Raw genomic sequence first — 25,476 nt, 5'->3', positions numbered from 1 at the left:
TTAAACTATGTTAAACTTAACCGGATTTTTAAAATTCTGCATTTAAGAAAAAAATCCCAGATAATTTGTGCATAAGCTGTTTGAATTATGCTAATTAGATTAGTCTATTTGGTATTCTTGTAAATTAGTTGCTACATTGTTAAACTACTTTCAGCCTGAGAGATAAGGTGGGAAAGAAATGTTTTAGAATGGGATAATTATGTAACTGAATAAAGTTGCAGAAAAGGGGCAACCAACATCATCAGAGGTTGAAGCATCTGTTCAGAAGAACAAAGATTTGGTGTGAAAGGGAGACATGAAATAAGTTAATGAATATATGAATGGGGTAGAAGGGCACCCTAACTGGATTGCCCAGAGTAGCCCAATCTTGGAAACTACATAGAGTCAGCCTTGGCCAGTATTTGGATGGGAGAACATCAAGGAATTCCAGGGTCACCCTGTTGACACAGGTAATGGCAAACTACTTCTGTATATCTCTTGCCTTGAAAGCCCACCAGGTGTCACCATTCGTCAGCCAGGACTTGACGACAACAAAAAGCATAGATAGAAAGACGCCCTCTGACTGATTGTACTTTCAAGGCAAAAGAAAACACTTCTTCCTATAGCCCATAATTCACTAATGAAATTCACTGCCGGTTTCGCATGTTTTAACACGGGGATTAGACAAATTCATGGCTGAGAAGTCTACTAACTACTACAGTGGTGGCAAACCTATGGCACAGGTGCCAGAGGTGGCACTCAGAGCCCTCTCTTGCAAACAGAGTTTGTCATGTGGGGGGGGGGAATCCCCCCCCCCCATCTAGGCTGGCCTGGGCTGCTGGGCTCGATTATTAGCATGAAACCTAAGACCTAGTTTTGGGGAAGCAGTGCAGGTAACCCTGTTAAGCGCTGTTAAACCCCACTGATTTTCATGTGAAAAACTAAAGCGTGATCCTTTACCAGGGACTAAGCTCAGTTGCTGGCAATGGGGCTTGCTTCTGAGTAAACCCTCCTAGGGTCATGATTCACCCGTTCGAAGATTTGCGTGGTTGCTTCAAAGCAAAGCCAACGACTACCACCAAGGTTACTCCTGAGTAACGTACGCCTCGGATACAGCCTTTTTTAAAAGTAAAACCTCAGTATTCAGGTTAAATTGCCATATTGGCATTTTGAGATAAATAAGTGGGTTTGGGGTTGCAATTTGGGCACTCGGTCTCAAAAAGGTTTGCCATCACTGAACTACTACTAGTCATAAAACCTCCATGTTCAGAGGCAGTGTATCATCAGCTAGGCAAAGGAAAAGAGGGAACGAGCCAAGCTTCCTTTCCTTGATCCTGAAACTGGACCTCTCTGCCAACCTACTCTCCAGCACCTTTTTAAAAAATCACTGTGTCTAACAGCAAATATCAATGGGCCCATCCAATATAGGAGACAGGGATCTCTATGTACTTGGGGTTTTTGCATTTACAAAAGATGTAAATTAACCCAGATAAAAAGGCGAGGGAGGAACCTACAGGACAACTCAGAAGCCCCTTCTGCAGATGCAGAATAATGCACTTGGCAGCTGGATGTTACTGTGCGGAATTTGCAAAATCCACTTGCAAACAATTGTGAAAGTGGATTGAAAGTGCCTTATTCTGCATGTGCGGAAGGGGCCCCAGACTCTTGGAGGGGGAGATCGGGGCAGGTAAGGTTCTCCTTAATCACGGGTGCGCGTGTGTGTTGCAGATAACAAGAGCGGATCAGAACCTTCCCGGCGCCTCCTCCAGCCGGTGTGCGGCGCTACTGCTTATTTGCTGATGGAAGAGATACTGCACACTTACTCTTACTTGCTTTCCGCGCTGGCATTGCAAACACTTCCAGGGCTGCCAAGAGGTTCCGGGGCTGCATCCGCCAGGGGAGCGGAGCCCAGTTGCGCCTCCTACCGGGGCGACCCCTCCAGCAGCCGGAGGGAGACAACGGAGCCAGGATGTGGTTCTTCTCCCGGGACCCGATCCGCGACTTCCCCTTCGAGAGCGTCGCCCCCCAAGAGCCGCCACTGCAGCCGGGCGGGCCCTGGCAGCTGCACCGCGGCAGGAGGAAGGTTGGAAGGGGGGGCGGGGGGCGCAGGCAGAAGTTCATCCGGGAGGGAGAAGGGTTGCCACGTCGCGAAGGGGTGCCCTTTGTGCGGGACGGGGTCTCGCAGGCCTGAACGGTGATGGGGGACCCCCTGAGCAAACCATGGCAAAGGCGCGCTTTGTGGGCGCAAGAGAGCATTTGGGTTCCCTTCCTAAATGTCCCTGTTCCTTTTGCAACGGGGAGGGTGGCCGGAGGTGCTACTTTCCCCCATCCCCAGCATCCTTCTCCGATCTAGATGAGGATGGGGGAAGTAGCATCTCCGCTATTGCAAAAGGCGCAATGCCAGGGCTGCGCAGCTCCCCCCGCTTCTACCGGCTAACCTCCCCCCCCCCCTCCGTTTTGCAGGCCACAGGCGAGCCGGTGTCCCTCTTTGTGTACGACGTGAAACCCAACTCCGAGGAACAGGCGCAACTGGCTAAGGCCGCCTTCAAGCATTTGAAGACGCTGCGACACCCCAATATCCTGTCCTACATTGACGGGTTAGAGGTAGTATATTGAGGGGTTACTCTTGGTTCCTGTGGCGGGCGAGGGATGGAGATTTGGCGGGGGGGGGGGAGCAGAAAAGTATGGGGGGGTGCATGAGAGGGGTTCCTGCTTTGCACCAGAAAAGTGAGCCCACCAATGACCCTTTGGACTGTGCAGGGACTCATGCCTGTAAAGCAGTGCTTGAGGGCTAGCTTATTTGTGCCTCCCTGTCCCGGGTTCCTTTCCCCTTCTGTTAATTTTCCCTCTTTCCCAGTTAGAACTACAAAAATGTTTCTGGTCCTTCAGGGGCAAAAATGCACTGATTTAAAACATTGACATATCAGCTTTCTTCCATCTTGGAACTCAAGGCTGGGGTGGGGGGGATGGAAAGTCTGCCAGACCGCCTGTCGGCAGCCTTCCAACCATACCTGGGACCTTTCGGTGTCCTTCCCTGGCCGGTGATCTTGCCTCCAGCGTGGACATTTCTTGGGTACCTGCGTACCTGGGCTTTCCCCAGTCCTTTCTTGGGGAAAAAGTGGGAAGCAAGTCAGGTGGATGGCTCTAGGCGCAACCCTGCCGGTCTTGCTTTTGACGTGGCGGGCCTGGTGTCACTTGTGGTTGTTTGTTTTGGCAGACGGAGAAATGCTTGCAAGTGGTGACAGAGCCGGTGGTACCTCTGAGGGCCTATTTGGAGTCACGAGGCGAAGCGAAGGCTTTGAACGAGCAGGAAATCTCATGGGGTCTCCATCAGATAGTGGTGAGTGCCGAGGGCTGAGAGAGATTATAGTTCTGGTGCTTTGGCCCTGCAATTTGGAAGCTTTATGGCTAAAAATAACCTTTTCCAAGTAGCCTATTTGCTCAGCTTTTGACAGCCAGCTCTATGGATTTTTGTCTGTGAGGAATGGAGCAAGTCTACATGGTGTTTTTTTTTTTTTTTGAAAAAGAGCAAATCCTGTAATTTTTTTGTACATTCTCCTTTGGAGGCTCTTCTGTTCCCCACATTCTGCTAGTAAAAACCTTGGGGTTTGGTGGATAAGGAGTAAGTTTTACACCCAGACGTTCATAAGTAGTTGGGAAGAGGAACAACATTCAAAGAGTACATAAAAGATCAGAATATTGTGTTTCTGGCGAGATGTTCTAACATTCCTAAGCTGTTATTTGTTGGAATATCCTGGCTAAAAGTTGACTTAGTGAAGCAGTTAAAGTACATTAAAGGATCATTATTAGTTACCACAAGTATGGGATGTAAGATGCCTGGGAAAATTTGTGTGTGTGCACGCGTTCCCCTTCAGTTTGCCTGGAAAGTTTGGGACTAAAATATAAGTAATACAAACTTGCTGATGAAACTCTGTTTACTCCTATAAAACAAAGTCCAGTAGCCCCAGACTAGGAAAATGTTTTCCAGCATCCAAAGGAGCTAAACTGGTATATTTAGTAGTTCAAGCAATTGAAGAACTTAGGAAAAACATTAGGAAGAACTTCCTGACCATCAGGACTGTTCGACAGTGGAATTCACTGCCTCGGAGAGTTTTGGAGTCTTCCTCTTTGGAGGTTTTTAAACAGAGGCTGGATGAACATACCGGGAGTGCCAATCTATGATTCAGTTGAAAGGAGGTGGGGAGAAAATATAAAGAAAGGGCAATGTAAGATGAGAGCCAGTCAGAGTCATCGGTCCTGGTCACTCTTCGATCGATTGAACTGACTACTTTTTTGGTTCTTGTTTCACACTGGCTTTCCTTGTAACTTCTCCCCCACCCCTGCCTCCTGTTGCTTGAAATCAAATAATCAAATTACAATCCAGCTGGATAAATTTGGCTGGATACTCCATGTACATAATAAAATGGCTCATAAAGGCTTATGCTAGAATATATATTAGTCTTCTGGGTGCTTCTGGACTCTCTCTCTTTCTCCTTCTTCAATTTTGCATTAATATACTAAGACCTGACCTGGATGGCCCAAGCTAGCCTGATCTTGGAAGATCCTAGAAGCTAAGCAGGATCAGCCCTGATTAGTATTTGTATTAGTGACCACCGAGGAAATCCAGGGCTGCTATGCAGGAGCTAGTTGGAGCATGCATATTACTCCCATTCTATAGTCCAGGGGTCTGCAACCTGCGGCTCTCCGGATGTTCATGGACTACAATTCCCATCAGCCCCACCCCCCCCCCCCACCCCCCCCCCCCCCCTCCCCCCCCCCCCCCCACCCCCCTCACACCCCACCCCCCCCCCCCCCCCCAACCCCCCCCCCGCCACCAGCCCCCCCTCGCCCACCCCCCCCCCACACCCCCCCCCCCCCCCACCCCCCCCCCCCCCCACCCCCCCCCCCCCCCACCCCCCCCCCCCCCCACCCCCCCCCCCCCCCACCCCCCCCCCCCCCCACCCCCCCCCCCCCCCACCCCCCCCCCCCCCCACCCCCCCCCCCCCCCACCCCCCCCCCCCCCCACCCCCCCCCCCCCCCACCCCCCCCCCCCCCCACCCCCCCCCCCCCCCACCCCCCCCCCCCCCCACCCCCCCCCCCCCCCACCCCCCCCCCCCCCCACCCCCCCCCCCCCCCACCCCCCCCCCCCCCCACCCCCCCCCCCCCCCACCCCCCCCCCCCCCCACCCCCCCCCCCCCCCACCCCCCCCCCCCCCCACCCCCCCCCCCCCCCACCCCCCCCCCCCCCCACCCCCCCCCCCCCCCACCCCCCCCCCCCCCCACCCCCCCCCCCCCCCACCCCCCCCCCCCCCCACCCCCCCCCCCCCCCACCCCCCCCCCCCCCCACCCCCCCCCCCCCCCACCCCCCCCCCCCCCCACCCCCCCCCCCCCCCACCCCCCCCCCCCCCCACCCCCCCCCCCCCCCACCCCCCCCCCCCCCCACCCCCCCCCCCCCCCACCCCCCCCCCCCCCCACCCCCCCCCCCCCCCACCCCCCCCCCCCCCCACCCCCCCCCCCCCCCACCCCCCCCCCCCCCCACCCCCCCCCCCCCCCACCCCCCCCCCCCCCCACCCCCCCCCCCCCCCACCCCCCCCCCCCCCCACCCCCCCCCCCCCCCACCCCCCCCCCCCCCCACCCCCCCCCCCCCCCACCCCCCCCCCCCCCCACCCCCCCCCCCCCCCACCCCCCCCCCCCCCCACCCCCCCCCCCCCCCACCCCCCCCCCCCCCCACCCCCCCCCCCCCCCACCCCCCCCCCCCCCCACCCCCCCCCCCCCCCACCCCCCCCCCCCCCCACCCCCCCCCCCCCCCACCCCCCCCCCCCCCCACCCCCCCCCCCCCCCACCCCCCCCCCCCCCCACCCCCCCCCCCCCCCACCCCCCCCCCCCCCCACCCCCCCCCCCCCCCACCCCCCCCCCCCCCCACCCCCCCCCCCCCCCACCCCCCCCCCCCCCCACCCCCCCCCCCCCCCACCCCCCCCCCCCCCCACCCCCCCCCCCCCCCACCCCCCCCCCCCCCCACCCCCCCCCCCCCCCACCCCCCCCCCCCCCCACCCCCCCCCCCCCCCACCCCCCCCCCCCCCCACCCCCCCCCCCCCCCACCCCCCCCCCCCCCCACCCCCCCCCCCCCCCACCCCCCCCCCCCCCCACCCCCCCCCCCCCCCACCCCCCCCCCCCCCCACCCCCCCCCCCCCCCACCCCCCCCCCCCCCCACCCCCCCCCCCCCCCACCCCCCCCCCCCCCCACCCCCCCCCCCCCCCACCCCCCCCCCCCCCCACCCCCCCCCCCCCCCACCCCCCCCCCCCCCCACCCCCCCCCCCCCCCACCCCCCCCCCCCCCCACCCCCCCCCCCCCCCACCCCCCCCCCCCCCCACCCCCCCCCCCCCCCACCCCCCCCCCCCCCCACCCCCCCCCCCCCCCACCCCCCCCCCCCCCCACCCCCCCCCCCCCCCACCCCCCCCCCCCCCCACCCCCCCCCCCCCCCACCCCCCCCCCCCCCCACCCCCCCCCCCCCCCACCCCCCCCCCCCCCCACCCCCCCCCCCCCCCACCCCCCCCCCCCCCCACCCCCCCCCCCCCCCACCCCCCCCCCCCCCCACCCCCCCCCCCCCCCACCCCCCCCCCCCCCCACCCCCCCCCCCCCCCACCCCCCCCCCCCCCCACCCCCCCCCCCCCCCACCCCCCCCCCCCCCCACCCCCCCCCCCCCCCACCCCCCCCCCCCCCCACCCCCCCCCCCCCCCACCCCCCCCCCCCCCCACCCCCCCCCCCCCCCACCCCCCCCCCCCCCCACCCCCCCCCCCCCCCACCCCCCCCCCCCCCCACCCCCCCCCCCCCCCACCCCCCCCCCCCCCCACCCCCCCCCCCCCCCACCCCCCCCCCCCCCCACCCCCCCCCCCCCCCACCCCCCCCCCCCCCCACCCCCCCCCCCCCCCACCCCCCCCCCCCCCCACCCCCCCCCCCCCCCACCCCCCCCCCCCCCCACCCCCCCCCCCCCCCACCCCCCCCCCCCCCCACCCCCCCCCCCCCCCACCCCCCCCCCCCCCCACCCCCCCCCCCCCCCACCCCCCCCCCCCCCCACCCCCCCCCCCCCCCACCCCCCCCCCCCCCCACCCCCCCCCCCCCCCACCCCCCCCCCCCCCCACCCCCCCCCCCCCCCACCCCCCCCCCCCCCCACCCCCCCCCCCCCCCACCCCCCCCCCCCCCCACCCCCCCCCCCCCCCACCCCCCCCCCCCCCCACCCCCCCCCCCCCCCACCCCCCCCCCCCCCCACCCCCCCCCCCCCCCACCCCCCCCCCCCCCCACCCCCCCCCCCCCCCACCCCCCCCCCCCCCCACCCCCCCCCCCCCCCACCCCCCCCCCCCCCCACCCCCCCCCCCCCCCACCCCCCCCCCCCCCCACCCCCCCCCCCCCCCACCCCCCCCCCCCCCCACCCCCCCCCCCCCCCACCCCCCCCCCCCCCCACCCCCCCCCCCCCCCACCCCCCCCCCCCCCCACCCCCCCCCCCCCCCACCCCCCCCCCCCCCCACCCCCCCCCCCCCCCACCCCCCCCCCCCCCCACCCCCCCCCCCCCCCACCCCCCCCCCCCCCCACCCCCCCCCCCCCCCACCCCCCCCCCCCCCCACCCCCCCCCCCCCCCACCCCCCCCCCCCCCCACCCCCCCCCCCCCCCACCCCCCCCCCCCCCCACCCCCCCCCCCCCCCACCCCCCCCCCCCCCCACCCCCCCCCCCCCCCACCCCCCCCCCCCCCCACCCCCCCCCCCCCCCACCCCCCCCCCCCCCCACCCCCCCCCCCCCCCACCCCCCCCCCCCCCCACCCCCCCCCCCCCCCACCCCCCCCCCCCCCCACCCCCCCCCCCCCCCACCCCCCCCCCCCCCCACCCCCCCCCCCCCCCACCCCCCCCCCCCCCCACCCCCCCCCCCCCCCACCCCCCCCCCCCCCCACCCCCCCCCCCCCCCACCCCCCCCCCCCCCCACCCCCCCCCCCCCCCACCCCCCCCCCCCCCCACCCCCCCCCCCCCCCACCCCCCCCCCCCCCCACCCCCCCCCCCCCCCACCCCCCCCCCCCCCCACCCCCCCCCCCCCCCACCCCCCCCCCCCCCCACCCCCCCCCCCCCCCACCCCCCCCCCCCCCCACCCCCCCCCCCCCCCACCCCCCCCCCCCCCCACCCCCCCCCCCCCCCACCCCCCCCCCCCCCCACCCCCCCCCCCCCCCACCCCCCCCCCCCCCCACCCCCCCCCCCCCCCACCCCCCCCCCCCCCCACCCCCCCCCCCCCCCACCCCCCCCCCCCCCCACCCCCCCCCCCCCCCACCCCCCCCCCCCCCCACCCCCCCCCCCCCCCACCCCCCCCCCCCCCCACCCCCCCCCCCCCCCACCCCCCCCCCCCCCCACCCCCCCCCCCCCCCACCCCCCCCCCCCCCCACCCCCCCCCCCCCCCACCCCCCCCCCCCCCCACCCCCCCCCCCCCCCACCCCCCCCCCCCCCCACCCCCCCCCCCCCCCACCCCCCCCCCCCCCCACCCCCCCCCCCCCCCACCCCCCCCCCCCCCCACCCCCCCCCCCCCCCACCCCCCCCCCCCCCCACCCCCCCCCCCCCCCACCCCCCCCCCCCCCCACCCCCCCCCCCCCCCACCCCCCCCCCCCCCCACCCCCCCCCCCCCCCACCCCCCCCCCCCCCCACCCCCCCCCCCCCCCACCCCCCCCCCCCCCCACCCCCCCCCCCCCCCACCCCCCCCCCCCCCCACCCCCCCCCCCCCCCACCCCCCCCCCCCCCCACCCCCCCCCCCCCCCACCCCCCCCCCCCCCCACCCCCCCCCCCCCCCACCCCCCCCCCCCCCCACCCCCCCCCCCCCCCACCCCCCCCCCCCCCCACCCCCCCCCCCCCCCACCCCCCCCCCCCCCCACCCCCCCCCCCCCCCACCCCCCCCCCCCCCCACCCCCCCCCCCCCCCACCCCCCCCCCCCCCCACCCCCCCCCCCCCCCACCCCCCCCCCCCCCCACCCCCCCCCCCCCCCACCCCCCCCCCCCCCCACCCCCCCCCCCCCCCACCCCCCCCCCCCCCCACCCCCCCCCCCCCCCACCCCCCCCCCCCCCCACCCCCCCCCCCCCCCACCCCCCCCCCCCCCCACCCCCCCCCCCCCCCACCCCCCCCCCCCCCCACCCCCCCCCCCCCCCACCCCCCCCCCCCCCCACCCCCCCCCCCCCCCACCCCCCCCCCCCCCCACCCCCCCCCCCCCCCACCCCCCCCCCCCCCCACCCCCCCCCCCCCCCACCCCCCCCCCCCCCCACCCCCCCCCCCCCCCACCCCCCCCCCCCCCCACCCCCCCCCCCCCCCACCCCCCCCCCCCCCCACCCCCCCCCCCCCCCACCCCCCCCCCCCCCCACCCCCCCCCCCCCCCACCCCCCCCCCCCCCCACCCCCCCCCCCCCCCACCCCCCCCCCCCCCCACCCCCCCCCCCCCCCACCCCCCCCCCCCCCCACCCCCCCCCCCCCCCACCCCCCCCCCCCCCCACCCCCCCCCCCCCCCACCCCCCCCCCCCCCCACCCCCCCCCCCCCCCACCCCCCCCCCCCCCCACCCCCCCCCCCCCCCACCCCCCCCCCCCCCCACCCCCCCCCCCCCCCACCCCCCCCCCCCCCCACCCCCCCCCCCCCCCACCCCCCCCCCCCCCCACCCCCCCCCCCCCCCACCCCCCCCCCCCCCCACCCCCCCCCCCCCCCACCCCCCCCCCCCCCCACCCCCCCCCCCCCCCACCCCCCCCCCCCCCCACCCCCCCCCCCCCCCACCCCCCCCCCCCCCCACCCCCCCCCCCCCCCACCCCCCCCCCCCCCCACCCCCCCCCCCCCCCACCCCCCCCCCCCCCCACCCCCCCCCCCCCCCACCCCCCCCCCCCCCCACCCCCCCCCCCCCCCACCCCCCCCCCCCCCCACCCCCCCCCCCCCCCACCCCCCCCCCCCCCCACCCCCCCCCCCCCCCACCCCCCCCCCCCCCCACCCCCCCCCCCCCCCACCCCCCCCCCCCCCCACCCCCCCCCCCCCCCACCCCCCCCCCCCCCCACCCCCCCCCCCCCCCACCCCCCCCCCCCCCCACCCCCCCCCCCCCCCACCCCCCCCCCCCCCCACCCCCCCCCCCCCCCACCCCCCCCCCCCCCCACCCCCCCCCCCCCCCACCCCCCCCCCCCCCCACCCCCCCCCCCCCCCACCCCCCCCCCCCCCCACCCCCCCCCCCCCCCACCCCCCCCCCCCCCCACCCCCCCCCCCCCCCACCCCCCCCCCCCCCCACCCCCCCCCCCCCCCACCCCCCCCCCCCCCCACCCCCCCCCCCCCCCACCCCCCCCCCCCCCCACCCCCCCCCCCCCCCACCCCCCCCCCCCCCCACCCCCCCCCCCCCCCACCCCCCCCCCCCCCCACCCCCCCCCCCCCCCACCCCCCCCCCCCCCCACCCCCCCCCCCCCCCACCCCCCCCCCCCCCCACCCCCCCCCCCCCCCACCCCCCCCCCCCCCCACCCCCCCCCCCCCCCACCCCCCCCCCCCCCCACCCCCCCCCCCCCCCACCCCCCCCCCCCCCCACCCCCCCCCCCCCCCACCCCCCCCCCCCCCCACCCCCCCCCCCCCCCACCCCCCCCCCCCCCCACCCCCCCCCCCCCCCACCCCCCCCCCCCCCCACCCCCCCCCCCCCCCACCCCCCCCCCCCCCCACCCCCCCCCCCCCCCACCCCCCCCCCCCCCCACCCCCCCCCCCCCCCACCCCCCCCCCCCCCCACCCCCCCCCCCCCCCACCCCCCCCCCCCCCCACCCCCCCCCCCCCCCACCCCCCCCCCCCCCCACCCCCCCCCCCCCCCACCCCCCCCCCCCCCCACCCCCCCCCCCCCCCACCCCCCCCCCCCCCCACCCCCCCCCCCCCCCACCCCCCCCCCCCCCCACCCCCCCCCCCCCCCACCCCCCCCCCCCCCCACCCCCCCCCCCCCCCACCCCCCCCCCCCCCCACCCCCCCCCCCCCCCACCCCCCCCCCCCCCCACCCCCCCCCCCCCCCACCCCCCCCCCCCCCCACCCCCCCCCCCCCCCACCCCCCCCCCCCCCCACCCCCCCCCCCCCCCACCCCCCCCCCCCCCCACCCCCCCCCCCCCCCACCCCCCCCCCCCCCCACCCCCCCCCCCCCCCACCCCCCCCCCCCCCCACCCCCCCCCCCCCCCACCCCCCCCCCCCCCCACCCCCCCCCCCCCCCACCCCCCCCCCCCCCCACCCCCCCCCCCCCCCACCCCCCCCCCCCCCCACCCCCCCCCCCCCCCACCCCCCCCCCCCCCCACCCCCCCCCCCCCCCACCCCCCCCCCCCCCCACCCCCCCCCCCCCCCACCCCCCCCCCCCCCCACCCCCCCCCCCCCCCACCCCCCCCCCCCCCCACCCCCCCCCCCCCCCACCCCCCCCCCCCCCCACCCCCCCCCCCCCCCACCCCCCCCCCCCCCCACCCCCCCCCCCCCCCACCCCCCCCCCCCCCCACCCCCCCCCCCCCCCACCCCCCCCCCCCCCCACCCCCCCCCCCCCCCACCCCCCCCCCCCCCCACCCCCCCCCCCCCCCACCCCCCCCCCCCCCCACCCCCCCCCCCCCCCACCCCCCCCCCCCCCCACCCCCCCCCCCCCCCACCCCCCCCCCCCCCCACCCCCCCCCCCCCCCACCCCCCCCCCCCCCCACCCCCCCCCCCCCCCACCCCCCCCCCCCCCCACCCCCCCCCCCCCCCACCCCCCCCCCCCCCCACCCCCCCCCCCCCCCACCCCCCCCCCCCCCCACCCCCCCCCCCCCCCACCCCCCCCCCCCCCCACCCCCCCCCCCCCCCACCCCCCCCCCCCCCCACCCCCCCCCCCCCCCACCCCCCCCCCCCCCCACCCCCCCCCCCCCCCACCCCCCCCCCCCCCCACCCCCCCCCCCCCCCACCCCCCCCCCCCCCCACCCCCCCCCCCCCCCACCCCCCCCCCCCCCCACCCCCCCCCCCCCCCACCCCCCCCCCCCCCCACCCCCCCCCCCCCCCACCCCCCCCCCCCCCCACCCCCCCCCCCCCCCACCCCCCCCCCCCCCCACCCCCCCCCCCCCCCACCCCCCCCCCCCCCCACCCCCCCCCCCCCCCACCCCCCCCCCCCCCCACCCCCCCCCCCCCCCACCCCCCCCCCCCCCCACCCCCCCCCCCCCCCACCCCCCCCCCCCCCCACCCCCCCCCCCCCCCACCCCCCCCCCCCCCCACCCCCCCCCCCCCCCACCCCCCCCCCCCCCCACCCCCCCCCCCCCCCACCCCCCCCCCCCCCCACCCCCCCCCCCCCCCACCCCCCCCCCCCCCCACCCCCCCCCCCCCCCACCCCCCCCCCCCCCCACCCCCCCCCCCCCCCACCCCCCCCCCCCCCCACCCCCCCCCCCCCCCACCCCCCCCCCCCCCCACCCCCCCCCCCCCCCACCCCCCCCCCCCCCCACCCCCCCCCCCCCCCACCCCCCCCCCCCCCCACCCCCCCCCCCCCCCACCCCCCCCCCCCCCCACCCCCCCCCCCCCCCACCCCCCCCCCCCCCCACCCCCCCCCCCCCCCACCCCCCCCCCCCCCCACCCCCCCCCCCCCCCACCCCCCCCCCCCCCCACCCCCCCCCCCCCCCACCCCCCCCCCCCCCCACCCCCCCCCCCCCCCACCCCCCCCCCCCCCCACCCCCCCCCCCCCCCACCCCCCCCCCCCCCCACCCCCCCCCCCCCCCACCCCCCCCCCCCCCCACCCCCCCCCCCCCCCACCCCCCCCCCCCCCCACCCCCCCCCCCCCCCACCCCCCCCCCCCCCCACCCCCCCCCCCCCCCACCCCCCCCCCCCCCCACCCCCCCCCCCCCCCACCCCCCCCCCCCCCCACCCCCCCCCCCCCCCACCCCCCCCCCCCCCCACCCCCCCCCCCCCCCACCCCCCCCCCCCCCCACCCCCCCCCCCCCCCACCCCCCCCCCCCCCCACCCCCCCCCCCCCCCACCCCCCCCCCCCCCCACCCCCCCCCCCCCCCACCCCCCCCCCCCCCCACCCCCCCCCCCCCCCACCCCCCCCCCCCCCCACCCCCCCCCCCCCCCACCCCCCCCCCCCCCCACCCCCCCCCCCCCCCACCCCCCCCCCCCCCCACCCCCCCCCCCCCCCACCCCCCCCCCCCCCCACCCCCCCCCCCCCCCACCCCCCCCCCCCCCCACCCCCCCCCCCCCCCACCCCCCCCCCCCCCCACCCCCCCCCCCCCCCACCCCCCCCCCCCCCCACCCCCCCCCCCCCCCACCCCCCCCCCCCCCCACCCCCCCCCCCCCCCACCCCCCCCCCCCCCCACCCCCCCCCCCCCCCACCCCCCCCCCCCCCCACCCCCCCCCCCCCCCACCCCCCCCCCCCCCCACCCCCCCCCCCCCCCACCCCCCCCCCCCCCCACCCCCCCCCCCCCCCACCCCCCCCCCCCCCCACCCCCCCCCCCCCCCACCCCCCCCCCCCCCCACCCCCCCCCCCCCCCACCCCCCCCCCCCCCCACCCCCCCCCCCCCCCACCCCCCCCCCCCCCCACCCCCCCCCCCCCCCACCCCCCCCCCCCCCCACCCCCCCCCCCCCCCACCCCCCCCCCCCCCCACCCCCCCCCCCCCCCACCCCCCCCCCCCCCCACCCCCCCCCCCCCCCACCCCCCCCCCCCCCCACCCCCCCCCCCCCCCACCCCCCCCCCCCCCCACCCCCCCCCCCCCCCACCCCCCCCCCCCCCCACCCCCCCCCCCCCCCACCCCCCCCCCCCCCCACCCCCCCCCCCCCCCACCCCCCCCCCCCCCCACCCCCCCCCCCCCCCACCCCCCCCCCCCCCCACCCCCCCCCCCCCCCACCCCCCCCCCCCCCCACCCCCCCCCCCCCCCACCCCCCCCCCCCCCCACCCCCCCCCCCCCCCACCCCCCCCCCCCCCCACCCCCCCCCCCCCCCACCCCCCCCCCCCCCCACCCCCCCCCCCCCCCACCCCCCCCCCCCCCCACCCCCCCCCCCCCCCACCCCCCCCCCCCCCCACCCCCCCCCCCCCCCACCCCCCCCCCCCCCCACCCCCCCCCCCCCCCACCCCCCCCCCCCCCCACCCCCCCCCCCCCCCACCCCCCCCCCCCCCCACCCCCCCCCCCCCCCACCCCCCCCCCCCCCCACCCCCCCCCCCCCCCACCCCCCCCCCCCCCCACCCCCCCCCCCCCCCACCCCCCCCCCCCCCCACCCCCCCCCCCCCCCACCCCCCCCCCCCCCCACCCCCCCCCCCCCCCACCCCCCCCCCCCCCCACCCCCCCCCCCCCCCACCCCCCCCCCCCCCCACCCCCCCCCCCCCCCACCCCCCCCCCCCCCCACCCCCCCCCCCCCCCACCCCCCCCCCCCCCCACCCCCCCCCCCCCCCACCCCCCCCCCCCCCCACCCCCCCCCCCCCCCACCCCCCCCCCCCCCCACCCCCCCCCCCCCCCACCCCCCCCCCCCCCCACCCCCCCCCCCCCCCACCCCCCCCCCCCCCCACCCCCCCCCCCCCCCACCCCCCCCCCCCCCCCCCCCCCCCCCCCCCCAGCCCCCCCACGCCCCCCCACGCCCCCCCACCCCCGCCCCACCCCGCCCCCCCCCCCCCCCCACCCCCCCCACCCCCCCCCACCCCCACCCCCCCCCCCCCCCCCCCCCCCCCCCCACCGCCCCCCCCCCCCCCCACCCCCCCCCCCACCCCCCCCCCCCCCCCCCCCCCCCCCCCCCCCCCCACCCCCCCCCCCCCCCACACTCTCCTGACGTTTTGCCTGCATCTGTGGCTGGCATCTTCAGATCCAGCCACAGATGCAGGCGAAACGTCAGGAGAAAATGCTGCCGGAACACGGCCATACAGCCCGGAAACCACACAACTCCCCAGTGATCCCGGCTGTGAAAGCCTTTGAGAACTCTGCTCTGTCCTCTGTAAGACAGCCCTTCAAATACTTGGGCCGTTTCCGCCCGGCCACGCTGCGGGGGTGTGTTGGCGTAAACGACAACGACACCCCCCCCCCCCCAGGGACTGTTCGCCCAGACGGACGCATCCCCGGATAGCAGGGGAAGACGGCAAGCAGCCTCGTGCAGAGGCTGCGTTGCCGTTCTCCGGTCGCTGGGGAAGACAGTCCCTCCGGTCTTTCCTGCTGGCGCAGTAATGCTTTCAATGGGGATTGACGCTCTCTGCCCTGCGTTGCTATAGCCTCTGGAGCTCGCGAGGGCAGGGGGGGTATGTCCCTTGGCCTGTGCGATGTGCCGGAAGACCGGAGGGACGGGACGGCGTTCGGGAAAGGGGGGGGGGAATGGCGCCTTTTCGAAAACAGCGGCTTCACGCCACTCGGGAGTTGCGAAGCCAGCGCTGCTGCAATGCAGCAGCACCGGCCATGTGAAAAGTCTCCCAAAGACGCTGTTTTTAGCATCCCTGGGACACTGTATTTGGCTCGTGCGGAAAGGGCCTTGGAGATGACTGTTGAATTATCTCTCAGTAATCTCCTCTCCAAGCGGAAACATACCCAGCTCCTTCAGTAAAGTTCAACACAGATGTTCCCTGAGGATGGGAATTCAGCTGAGCAGGTTGCAGATACGATGGGAGGTGCTAATCTCCTTCCTTTCCCCCCTCCCAGCCCATGAGGGTATTTGGAAGCTGGAGGGAGGACAGGGCTGTTGGCTGGTGATAGAGCCTGGTGGCTTCTTGCTGTCTCTCCCTCCATCCTCTTGACCTGCCCTCTTTTCCTGCAGTCCATGCTGCTTCTGGCTCCAAAGCTGAACGAGAGCAACCTCAACGTGGAGCTCATGAAGCACTTTGCCCGCCTGCAAGCTCGGGACGACCAGGGGCCCATCCGTTGCAATACCACCGTGTGCCTCGGCAAGATTGGACCCTACCTGAACGCCAGTGTGAGTATCGACGGCTCAGAGGGGCTTAAGCTTCAGAGGCCTCAGGAGAAGGGAGGGGGGATTCTCGACCTGGGGCCTTAGGCTTTTAGTGCTTTGGGGGTGGAAACAGAGATTGGCAGGGCAGCAAATCAACATCAACTGCCCTGTGTGGAATATGAGAAGAAGGAGAAGAAGAAGAATTGGATTTATATCCCCTCTTTATCTCCTGAAGGAGACTGAAAAAGGCTTACAATCTCCTTTCCCTCCCCACCCCACCCCCCCACAACAAGCACCCTGTGCGGTCGGTGGGCCTGAGAGAGTTCTGAAGAACTGTGACTAGCCCAAGATCACCCAGCTGGAATGTGTTGGGGTGCACAAGCTAATCTAGTTCACCAGATAAGCCTCCATCTCAAGAGGCAGAGCAGGGAATCAAACCCGGTTCTCCAGATTAGAGTGCACCTGCTCTTCACCACTGCACCACGATGGCTCTTTGCCCCTTCTTTGCTCAAGGGTAAGTCTGAATTTAAGGTCAGCCAGTGTGGTTAGTGTCAAATTCATAGTCAGCCCTGAAGGTCACTGAGTGACCTTGAACCAGTCTCTCTCTTTCTCTCACTGGTCCCACAGGATTATGTAGGGTGACAATGGTGGCAGGGAGCGGGGGGCAGCCAGAATAGCCCAATTTTGTTTAATTTTTTTGCTGGTTTGTATTCTTTCTAAACTATAAAGCATTTTTTGACTTATTTACTTCTTGAGAGAGGAGCCCCGTGGGGCAGAGTGGTAAACTGCAGCACTGCAGTCGAAACTCTGCGCACAACCTGAGTTCGATCCTGACAGAAGTTGGTTTCAGGTAGCCAGTTCAAGGTTGACTCAGCCTTCCATCCTTCTGAGGTTAGTAAAATGAGGACCCAGCTTGCTGGGGGTAAAGTGTAGACGACTGTAGAAGGCTGTGGCAGACCACCACGTAAACATAGTCTGCCCAAAATTGCGATGTTGAACTTCTTTTGGCCCCGCAAGGACATTTCTGCCACAAGAAAAAGGCTTTGCGGAGCCAAACAAAGTCCGACTTGATTGTTGTAAGAACAAGTTTATATATGATTCACTAAACTGCATTGAAAATACCATGCACTCACAAGCCTTTGAAGATTTTCGAAGCCAGAATATATCTGGAAGCTGGTCGCTCATGTTGGGTTTTCACTATTCAATATTGAGTCAATAGCTATCCCTGTAAAGACTAGGGAAGCTATTGTAAAAGTGAAGATTAGTTCTTATGAACGCATCCTTTATATGTGAGACTTGCTTTAAGACGCACTGGGACATTACTGAGACGCAGCTCTTTTACTGTATATATTATAGATTTAGTCAACTCACAGATTATACAGTCTATGATCGCTAGCCACGAGGTGGTGATGGCCACTAACTTGGACAGCTTTAAAAAGGGCTTGGACAGATTTATGGAGGAGAAGTCAATCTATGGCTACCAATCTTGATCCTCCTTGATCTCAGATTGCAAATGCCTTAGCAGACCAGGTGCTCAGGAGCAGCAGCCGCAGAAGGCTATTGCTTTCACATCCTGCATGTGAGCTCCCAAAGGCACCTGGTGGGCCACTGCGAGTAGCAGAATGCTGGATTAGATGGACTCTGGTCTGATCCAGCAGGCTAGTTCTTATGTTCTTATGTTCTTCTGTGTGCAAATATTTGCTTGTTTGGTTATTCCAGTTGCACACACCTCTTGTATTGTATGCACAATAAACATTGTGATGTGTCATCATCCCATGGGTCAGTAATGACCCCGTGCTTGCACAAGAGAGTGAGTTTCTTTTCTTCTTGGGAGTGTTTTACTGCTCTTTTGCATCTCATTGGATTTAGCACAACCCACAGTGCTGTGGAACCCTAATCCTGCCTGCTTCACTGTGCTCAGTCAATGTGGAGAACAGTTCACAGCTCAGTGGAAGCGGCAGACTTTAACATGATGTGTTCTGAGTTCATGACCTCTGATCTTGGGCAGTGGTTTCTGTGCTAACCATACTCCCAGGTCAGCCGTGGCTTCTCATGTGAACCAAATGCCTCTTGGTGGGAATATTGGCAGCATGGGTAGTCTGCCTCCTCCCCGAAAAGTCCTCTCTAGCAGCAGCCAGTGCCCTGCCTTCACATAGACCTTTGCCCTAAACACGGAACAAGCCCCAAAAGATGCCGTCAGGGTTGTTCTTTTGACTTGTGCCCTTAGAAGAAGGGGTGTGTGTATCAAATAGCTGATGTGGATTAAATAGCTGAAAGACCAGATCAAATAGCTGAAAAGACCAGAGGGCTACTTTCACAGAGGCGTAGCAAGGGGGAAAAGTGCACTGGTGCGTCCTCTGCCTCGCCCCGCCCTGGAACGCCTCCGCCACGCCCCCAGAACACCCTCACCACACACCACACAGGGGCGGGCACCCGGGGTGTCGCGGGCTGACCCCGGTCCCCTTGGAGCTACGCCTCTGCACTTTCAGTCAGAATATACAAGACTGGTCTTGATAGACCTAATTCAGTAAAATGGGATGAGGCAGAACATAACTGTGTGCAAATGTGATGAATCCTTCCAAGGACAGATGTATGATCAAAACAGCTTCGGCTCAGACTGCTTGACTAGAGCATAAAGAAGTTGCTTGGACTGTTTGACCAGGAATTATTGAAGATAGAGCTAGGACCCATCACACGTTTTGGGGCCTGGGTATATGGGAGAAGGAAAACTGGGTTGAATGTTAAGGCCACCCCACCAGGCAAGCTAGGCCAGGCCCAATCCTCTTGAAATAATTTGGTTCAGCTGACAATCTAAGACTCTCCCCAAATTCTGCGAGGCAAGAGATATTTATCACTTGGTCTCCTCTTTGCAGACAAGGAAGAATGTCCTTGATAATAGACGGGCCTTTTCTCACTCGGAGCCACAAAAGGATCCTTTTGCCGTCACACACGGGCTGCTGCTGGCAAGTCACTGGGCTTTTTCAAAGCCACCTCACAACTTCTTCGCCATGAACGACTGTGCCTTCAAAATTCTGCCTGTGCTCTGCACGTTAACGATGGATACGGAGAAGTCAGTCCGGGACCAGGTGAGCTTTGAGGACACAAAGAGAAACTTCCTTTGGTCTTTAATGGTTGGAGGGAGAGGAGCAGTGTGAGTGAGCAGTCTCTGTGTCACTCTTATGGGTCCCCTTAGTTTGAGAGGTCTGAAGATGGGAGGCCGGCTGGGTTTCTGTGGGTCGGGGGTGGGGCTAGTCAAAGCACCTGTCTTCCTTGTAAACGCTGCCTGTTGCTCTAGCCTACACTTTGTAAAGGTTGAGTGGCGTGGGCAAACGATCCAGAACCCAAACTTCCGCAGATCAGTAGAACAGGAATAAGCAGTCCCACGCAACACGGGCCAAGCGGTGGCATGGCAGACTGTTCTGCTTGGCCTGCAGAGCTAGTGCTTGGAGGCAGCCCCGGAGGCTCTGGCAACTCCACTGGGGTTGGCACCATCAAGAAAACGATTGATGAAGCTTCCTAGACCAGTCTGTTTGAAGGCCGACTTCGAGGGTCTTGGCAAAGCCACAGGACTTTGCTTGGAGTATGTTTGGCCATGCAGAGAGCATAATAATAATCATGATAATGATAATGATAGTCAAATTCAGAAGGCAGCCCTGCTGGGATCCGCACGAATACTACGCCGATACATTACAACTTCCTAGGCCTCTGGGTGAGGCTCGAATTGTAATGAAGGCCAACAACCAGCTAAAGATCTGGCAGCTGTGAAATCTACAATAATAATGATAATGATAATAATGACAGTAGTAGTAGTAGTAGTAGTAGTAGTAGTAGTAGTAGTGTAGTAGAAATTAGTAGTAGTAGTAGTAGTAGTAGTAGTAGTAGTAGTAGTAGTAGTAGTAGTAGTAGTAGTAGTAGTAGTAGTAGTAGTAGTAGTAGTAGTAGTTTGGATTTATACCCCTACCTTTCTCTCCTGTAAGGAGACTCAAGGCAGCTTACAAGCTCCTTTCCCTTCCTCTCCCCACAACAGACACCTTGTGAGGTAGGTGCAACTGAGAGAGTTCCAAAGAACAGTGACTAGCCCAAGGTCACCCAGCAGGAATGTAGGAGTGCGGAAACACATCTGGTTCACCAGATAAGCCTCTGCCACTCAGGTGGAGGAGTGAGGAATCAAACCTGGTTCTCCAGATTAGAATCCACCTGTTCTTAACCACTACACCACGCTGGCTTTTGATTTGGTGGGAGAATATGGCTGTGCTCTGATGCTGAAGGGCGTGCTGTATTGTGGTGCTAGAGATTATGAGGAGGAATTATGAGGGAGAAAATGACAGCCAGGTATCTGCAGGAGACTGAGGGGCATAATCCCTTGCAGAGGCTTTGACAGGCCATGCCTGTTTTCCCTCCTCTTTTCAGGCATTCAAGGCCATCCGGAGCTTCCTGACAAAACTGGAAACAGTTTCCGAAGACCCGGCTCAGCTCACAGAACTTGGTGAGTGCCCTTTTGGCAACCAGGAAAGAACTACGGTGGGGATTTGGGCTTGGTTGTCTCAGCAGACAGGGTGGAGCTGAACCTTCTGCCCTCTCTTTAGAGAAGGACGTCCACGCCCCCTCCGCCAGCCCTGGGGCAGGGGCAGCAGCCAGCTGGGCAGGGTGGGCTGTGACAGGGGTCTCGTCCTTGACGTCAAAGCTGATCCGGACCAACACGGGGGCGGCACAAATGCCTGAGGCGACGCCATCCAGTACACCGTCGGAGACCCCCAAAGCAGGTCAGTGGAGACTGAGTCATCTCCCCCACCAGCTGTGCATGTGCTACAAGGGAGAGAGGAAGCCAGCTCCTCCGGGCCAGATTGTCCTGGGATCCTGGAGGTTGTTTTGCCTTTCCCTGGGCATGGAGCAGGAGTCAGTGGGGGAGTGGGGCAAGGGAGGCAGCTGTGAATCTCCTGTGTTGTGCAGGGGGCTTGAATAGATTGCTCTTGAGAGAGTCATGTGGTGTAGTGGTTGAGAGCAGATGGATTCTAAACTGGAGAACTGAGTTTGATTCCCCACTCCTCCACCTGAGTGGCAGAGGCTTATCTGGTGAACCAGATGTGTTTCTACACTCTTACATGCCAGCTGGTTGACGTTGGGCTAGTCACAGTTCTTTGGAACTCTCTCAGCCCCACCTGCCTCACCAGGTGTCTGTTGTGGGGAGAGGAAGGGAAAGGAGCTTGAAAGCCACCTTGAGTCTCCTTACAGGAGGGAAAGGTGGGGTATAAATCCAAACTCCTCCTCCTTCCTTCTTCGTTTCTATGTGACTTCCAGTGAAAAATTGGGGGGGGGGGGGCAGTCTAAGGCAGGGGTAGGGAACCTTTAACACTCAAAGAGCCATTTGGCCCCTTTTTCTACGGGAAAAGAAAACACTTGGAGCCGCAAATAATTTTTGACATTTAAAATAAAGATAACACCGGGAACAGGCCGCTGGGAAAGCACCCGCCTCGCTCCAACGGGGCAGGTGAGAGGGGAAGCCCGCGGCACGGTCCAACTGACCATGGGCAGTTGGTGTGCCCACCCTGCTGCCTGCAGGGTGGGCAAGGATGGGGCCGGCGGCTCGGCTCAAGGAGCCACAGTACAAAGGCAGAAGAGCCACATGTGGCTCTCGAGCCGCAGGTTCCCTACCCCTGGTCTAAGGGTTGTGGTGATTGAAGACCTTCTGTGTGCCCTGAGCCAGTGGGACCCCCCACTGCAGTGTCGCTTGTGGCTGAGTCTTGTTCCAGCTGGCAAATATGACCTTTTACCTTTTCAAGGGCCTGGGCCGCCTTCTGCCCCAGAGGTGGCAGCGGCCCCCTCATCCAGCCATTGGGACCTGGAGGAGGACGTGACGGAGGAGGACAGCTTGGCTGACCGGTGGGACGATGATGACTGGGGCAGTCTGGAGGTAAGCAGGGGAGAATGCGTGTGAGGCTTGCTTGGCCTGGGTGCACTGGGGCCTGGACTTGTGTGCTGGATTTGTCTAATGCATCTGGACCCCCACCCCAGCATAGGCCTGCCTTCCTCTAGTTTGCACTGCTGAAACCATCAGTTGCCAGGCAACCAGCCTAGAAAAAAGCATCGTCCTCATACATTTAGAAGAAGCAGCGTTTTGGATTTATATCCCATTTTTCTCTCCTGCAAGGAGACTCAAGGTGGTTTACAAGCTCCTTTCCCTTCCCCTCCCCACAATAGACACCTTGTGAGGTAGGTGGGCTGAGAGAGTTCCGAAGAACTGTGATTGGCCCAAGGTCACCCAGCAGGAATTTAGGAGTGTGGAAACACATCTGGTTCACCAGATAAGCCTCTGCCACTCAGGTGGAGGAGTGGGGAATCAAACCCAGTTCTCCAGATTAGAATCCACCATGCTGGCTTAGATTTTTTACTGTGTCCTAAGTTCTTTTTAACTTTTGAAAATGTAAATCTCTTTGAGTTGAAAAAGCTGCATATAAATGTCCTCAGCAAGGAGGCAGAGGTGTGGGAGCTTGGCGGTACTACTGCGGGCAGCTTCCTCTGCCTTCCCTGGTGGAGCTGCATTGCAGAGCTGAGTGTATTGCCTGGCTTTGATGTATTGCCTGGCTTTGATGTTGAAGACGGAGCTCTTGTTTTCTTTTTTCATAGCAAGAGGCTGAATCATCAAAGAGACACAGCAGCTCAGAGGACTGGAGCAGCCCTGGATGGCAGGAACCAGCCCCAGCTGCCAAGAAAAGTGGAGGCAGGACGGTCAGTGTTTGGATACCCCCAGTGTTGATGTTGACTCTCCAAGACTCCATCTTCATTTGCTATGGGGAGCTCCATGATAGAGAACCGAGACCCATTGATAGGACCTTTTTGAGTACCGCTGGAGGAAAGCTGCAAGGCATGCTGGGATTAGAGTGCATGTCAGTCCACTGTCTGGTCATATGGACTAGAAACCTGCTTGTATTTTCTGTTAAAGCTCATGTTCTGCACAAGAAGGCCCTGTGGAACTGTGTTTTAGAGTAGGTTTCTTCTGCAGAGAGAAGCCAGCCTTTTAAGCCTGCAGCCTTGAGTGTAACGATCTTGCTCTTTCATTTGAATTGACCCTTGTGGTGTCCTGCAGGTTACTGGCTCCTCTACAAGGCAGGAATCTGACTGGAATACCTCCGACTGGGAGCTGGAGTCCTCCTGGAGTCACCGGAAGGGACAAGGCTCTGCGGCAGATGAGGGCTGGAACAGCGGTTGTGATGGTGACCTGACCTCTGGGCTGACCCCCAAAGCTGCCACAGCCCTCCCAGAAGGCACCAGGCTGGCTAGCGAGTACAACTGGGAGTGCGTGGCCACGGCACAGAAGCCGGACCCCTTTTCTTCTCTAACAGCCAAGCCAGAGATAGATAATCAGGTACGAGCCCTGGCTAACTACAACAACAAGCCTTTATTGGCATACAACACCCACCCCCGGGCCTTATTTTAGCCAAGTTTTAGCCCTGGAATGAGCAAAACATGTCTGTGATAATGTATAGAGGAGGGTGAGGGACAGAACTTTCAGTACAGCAGGGTATGAAATGGTTAGAAATGAACCTCAGAATAGTACAAAAAATCAAATAGAGGTCCAATAGTGCCTTCTGGGAGACTAACCCATAATTTCACCTAAACTTTCTGACTGTCAGGGGTGTTTGATAGTGGAATTCACTGCCTCAGAGAGCAGTGGAGTCTCCTTTGGAGGTTTTTAAACAGAGGCTGGATGAACAATCTGTCAGGAAGAAGAAGAGTTTGGATTTATATCCTTTCTCTCCTGTAGGAGACTCAAAGGGGTTTACAATCTCCTTGTCCTTCCCCCCTCACAACAAAACCCTGTGAGGTGGGTGGGGCTGAGAGAGCTCCAAAGAGCTGTGACTAGCCCAAGGTCACCCAGTTGGCATGTGTGGGAGTGTACAGACTAATCTGAATTCCCCAGATAAGCCTCCACAGCTCAGAGCGGCAGAGTGGGGAATCAAACCCGGTTCCTCCAGGTGAGATATACGAGCTCTTAACCTCCTACGCCACTGCTGCTCCTTTGATTGTGTGTTCCTGCATGACAGGAGGTTGGACTTGATGGCCCTTGTGGTCTCTTCCTACTATGATTCTGTATGCTGGAATGAATTGTTAAGTCTTTAATTTATTCCAGCCTAAGTTTTGTTAGTCTTCTGTGGTACTGTAGGGAGTCCTCGTTAACTTTGACGCAACAGGCTAACAAGACTACCCATCTGGAATGAATCACCAGTGTCTGAACCCTCGCATATCAGCCTTGGATTCTTTTTCTTGATTGTGACCGGTTGGGTCACTGTTGGCCGTGATTGGAACCCAGAACCCAGAACTGGGCTAATGGGAGGAGGAATGGGCAGGGGGGTTGCTGTTCTCCCCGCTGACCAAAGCTCTTCTCATACCCCATTGTGTCTGGTTCCAGAGAAACACTGAGGTGCTTGGAGACTGGGGCTCAGAAGAAAACTGGGAAGCACTAGAGTCGGACCATGGTGAGTGCCCCCCCCCACCCCGCAACAACAAAACACTGCCCCTCTGCTGAACCAGAGGCCAGGTATACTGATGTCTGTCTGCCATCCCTGCAGGGCCCAGCAAGGCTGAGTTGGCACGAAAGAAGCGGGAGGAGAGGAGGCAGGAGATTGAAGCCAGGCGAGCCGAGAGGAAGGCAGCCAAGGGACCCATGAAGCTGGGGGCGAGGAAACTGGACTGACAGCCTTTCTCGTTCCGTTGGGAAGAGCGCCCGTTGCTGCTAAAGCTTCTGGAAGGATTTTCCTTGTCCTCGAAGGAGGTTTTCGTAGAGGAAGACTCCCAAGCCACTCTGCAATTTGCCTGGGTGGGGTGGGGAGCGAACTGCTACAAATGCCCATCGCCTGCTGGCCAGACCAGAAAAATCCCCCGCCAAGAACTGCTCCAGCTTTGGCTATTCCCCTTTGCCTGCAGGTTCCTCCCTGCTGTGAAGGACCAGACTTGAACTCCAAAGGAAGGGGGGTGGGGTAGAAGAAGATGGGGAGAAATAAGTGTCTCTGCATAGAATAGTTGACTCTGTCCCACTGTCGGCTGCGGGGTTTTCTGTAGGGAGGAGGGAGTTACTTGTTCGAATGTTCTGCAGTTTTATTGGTTTACGTGGAAGATTACACAGAAATAAATTAACTTTAAGGAGCTCTAGGGAAATCATTGGCTGTGGCACAGGTACCTCCCATTCTGTGCTGTTTCTTGGCTTTCGGAGCCCTTGCCAACAGAAGGCAGAAAAGGAAGCTGATGGGTGAGCCCTTCAGGGATTGCCAAAAACCGAGGACCCAGGTGCCAGGAGCGCATGTCCCTGCCCGCCCCGTTTCAGCACCATCTCTGGCAGTTCCACTTAGGTACTACATCAAGGCACTATGTGAGTGTGGGACTGTACAACGGTTGCAGGTAAGTACCCTGCCTTGTCTGTCTCCAATAATATAAGTGCTTCTAGGAAGAAGAAGATTTATATCCCCCCTTTCTCTCCAGTAAGGAGACTCAAAGGGGGTTACAATCTCCTTTCCCTTCCACCCCCCCACAACAAACACCCTGTGAGGTGGGTGGGGCTGAGAGAGCTCCGAAAAGCTGTGACTAGCCCAAGGTCACCCAGCTGGCGTGTGTGGGGGTGCACAGGCTAATCTGGTTCACCAGATCAT

General features: G+C 67.4%; 1 protein-coding gene across 1 annotated transcript; it reads left to right on the top strand.

Moving 5' to 3' along the window:
• The first annotated feature begins 1,847 nt into the window (after positions 1-1,847).
• Positions 1,848-24,977, top strand: SCYL1 (SCY1 like pseudokinase 1). The gene is made up of 12 exons (XM_048504470.1): positions 1,848-2,062; positions 2,443-2,583; positions 3,197-3,319; positions 15,704-15,859; positions 18,709-18,921; positions 20,246-20,321; positions 20,422-20,598; positions 21,616-21,746; positions 22,460-22,561; positions 22,920-23,198; positions 24,243-24,309; positions 24,403-24,977. The coding sequence occupies exons 1-12, from the start codon at positions 1,949-1,951 to the stop codon at positions 24,525-24,527; spliced, it is 1,704 nt and encodes a 567-aa protein (XP_048360427.1). The 5' UTR covers positions 1,848-1,948; the 3' UTR covers positions 24,528-24,977.
• Positions 24,978-25,476: the final 499 nt, after the last annotated feature.

Source organism: Sphaerodactylus townsendi, linkage group LG01 (assembly GCF_021028975.2).
Source record: "Sphaerodactylus townsendi isolate TG3544 linkage group LG01, MPM_Stown_v2.3, whole genome shotgun sequence".
Lineage (NCBI taxonomy): Eukaryota > Metazoa > Chordata > Lepidosauria > Squamata > Sphaerodactylidae > Sphaerodactylus > Sphaerodactylus townsendi.
This window is presented reverse-complemented; position numbering and strand designations above follow the sequence as displayed.

Excerpts from the sequence above, each read along its gene's own strand:
- SCYL1 (XM_048504470.1), top strand. The coding sequence starts at position 1,949 with ATGTGGTTCTTCTCCCGGGACCCGATCCGCGACTTCCCCTTCGAGAGC. Across the intron at positions 2,063-2,442 it reads TGCACCGCGGCAGGAGGAAG|GCCACAGGCGAGCCGGTGTC; the intron begins GTTGGAAGGGGG and ends TCCGTTTTGCAG. Across the intron at positions 24,310-24,402 it reads AGCACTAGAGTCGGACCATG|GGCCCAGCAAGGCTGAGTTG; the intron begins GTGAGTGCCCCC and ends CCATCCCTGCAG.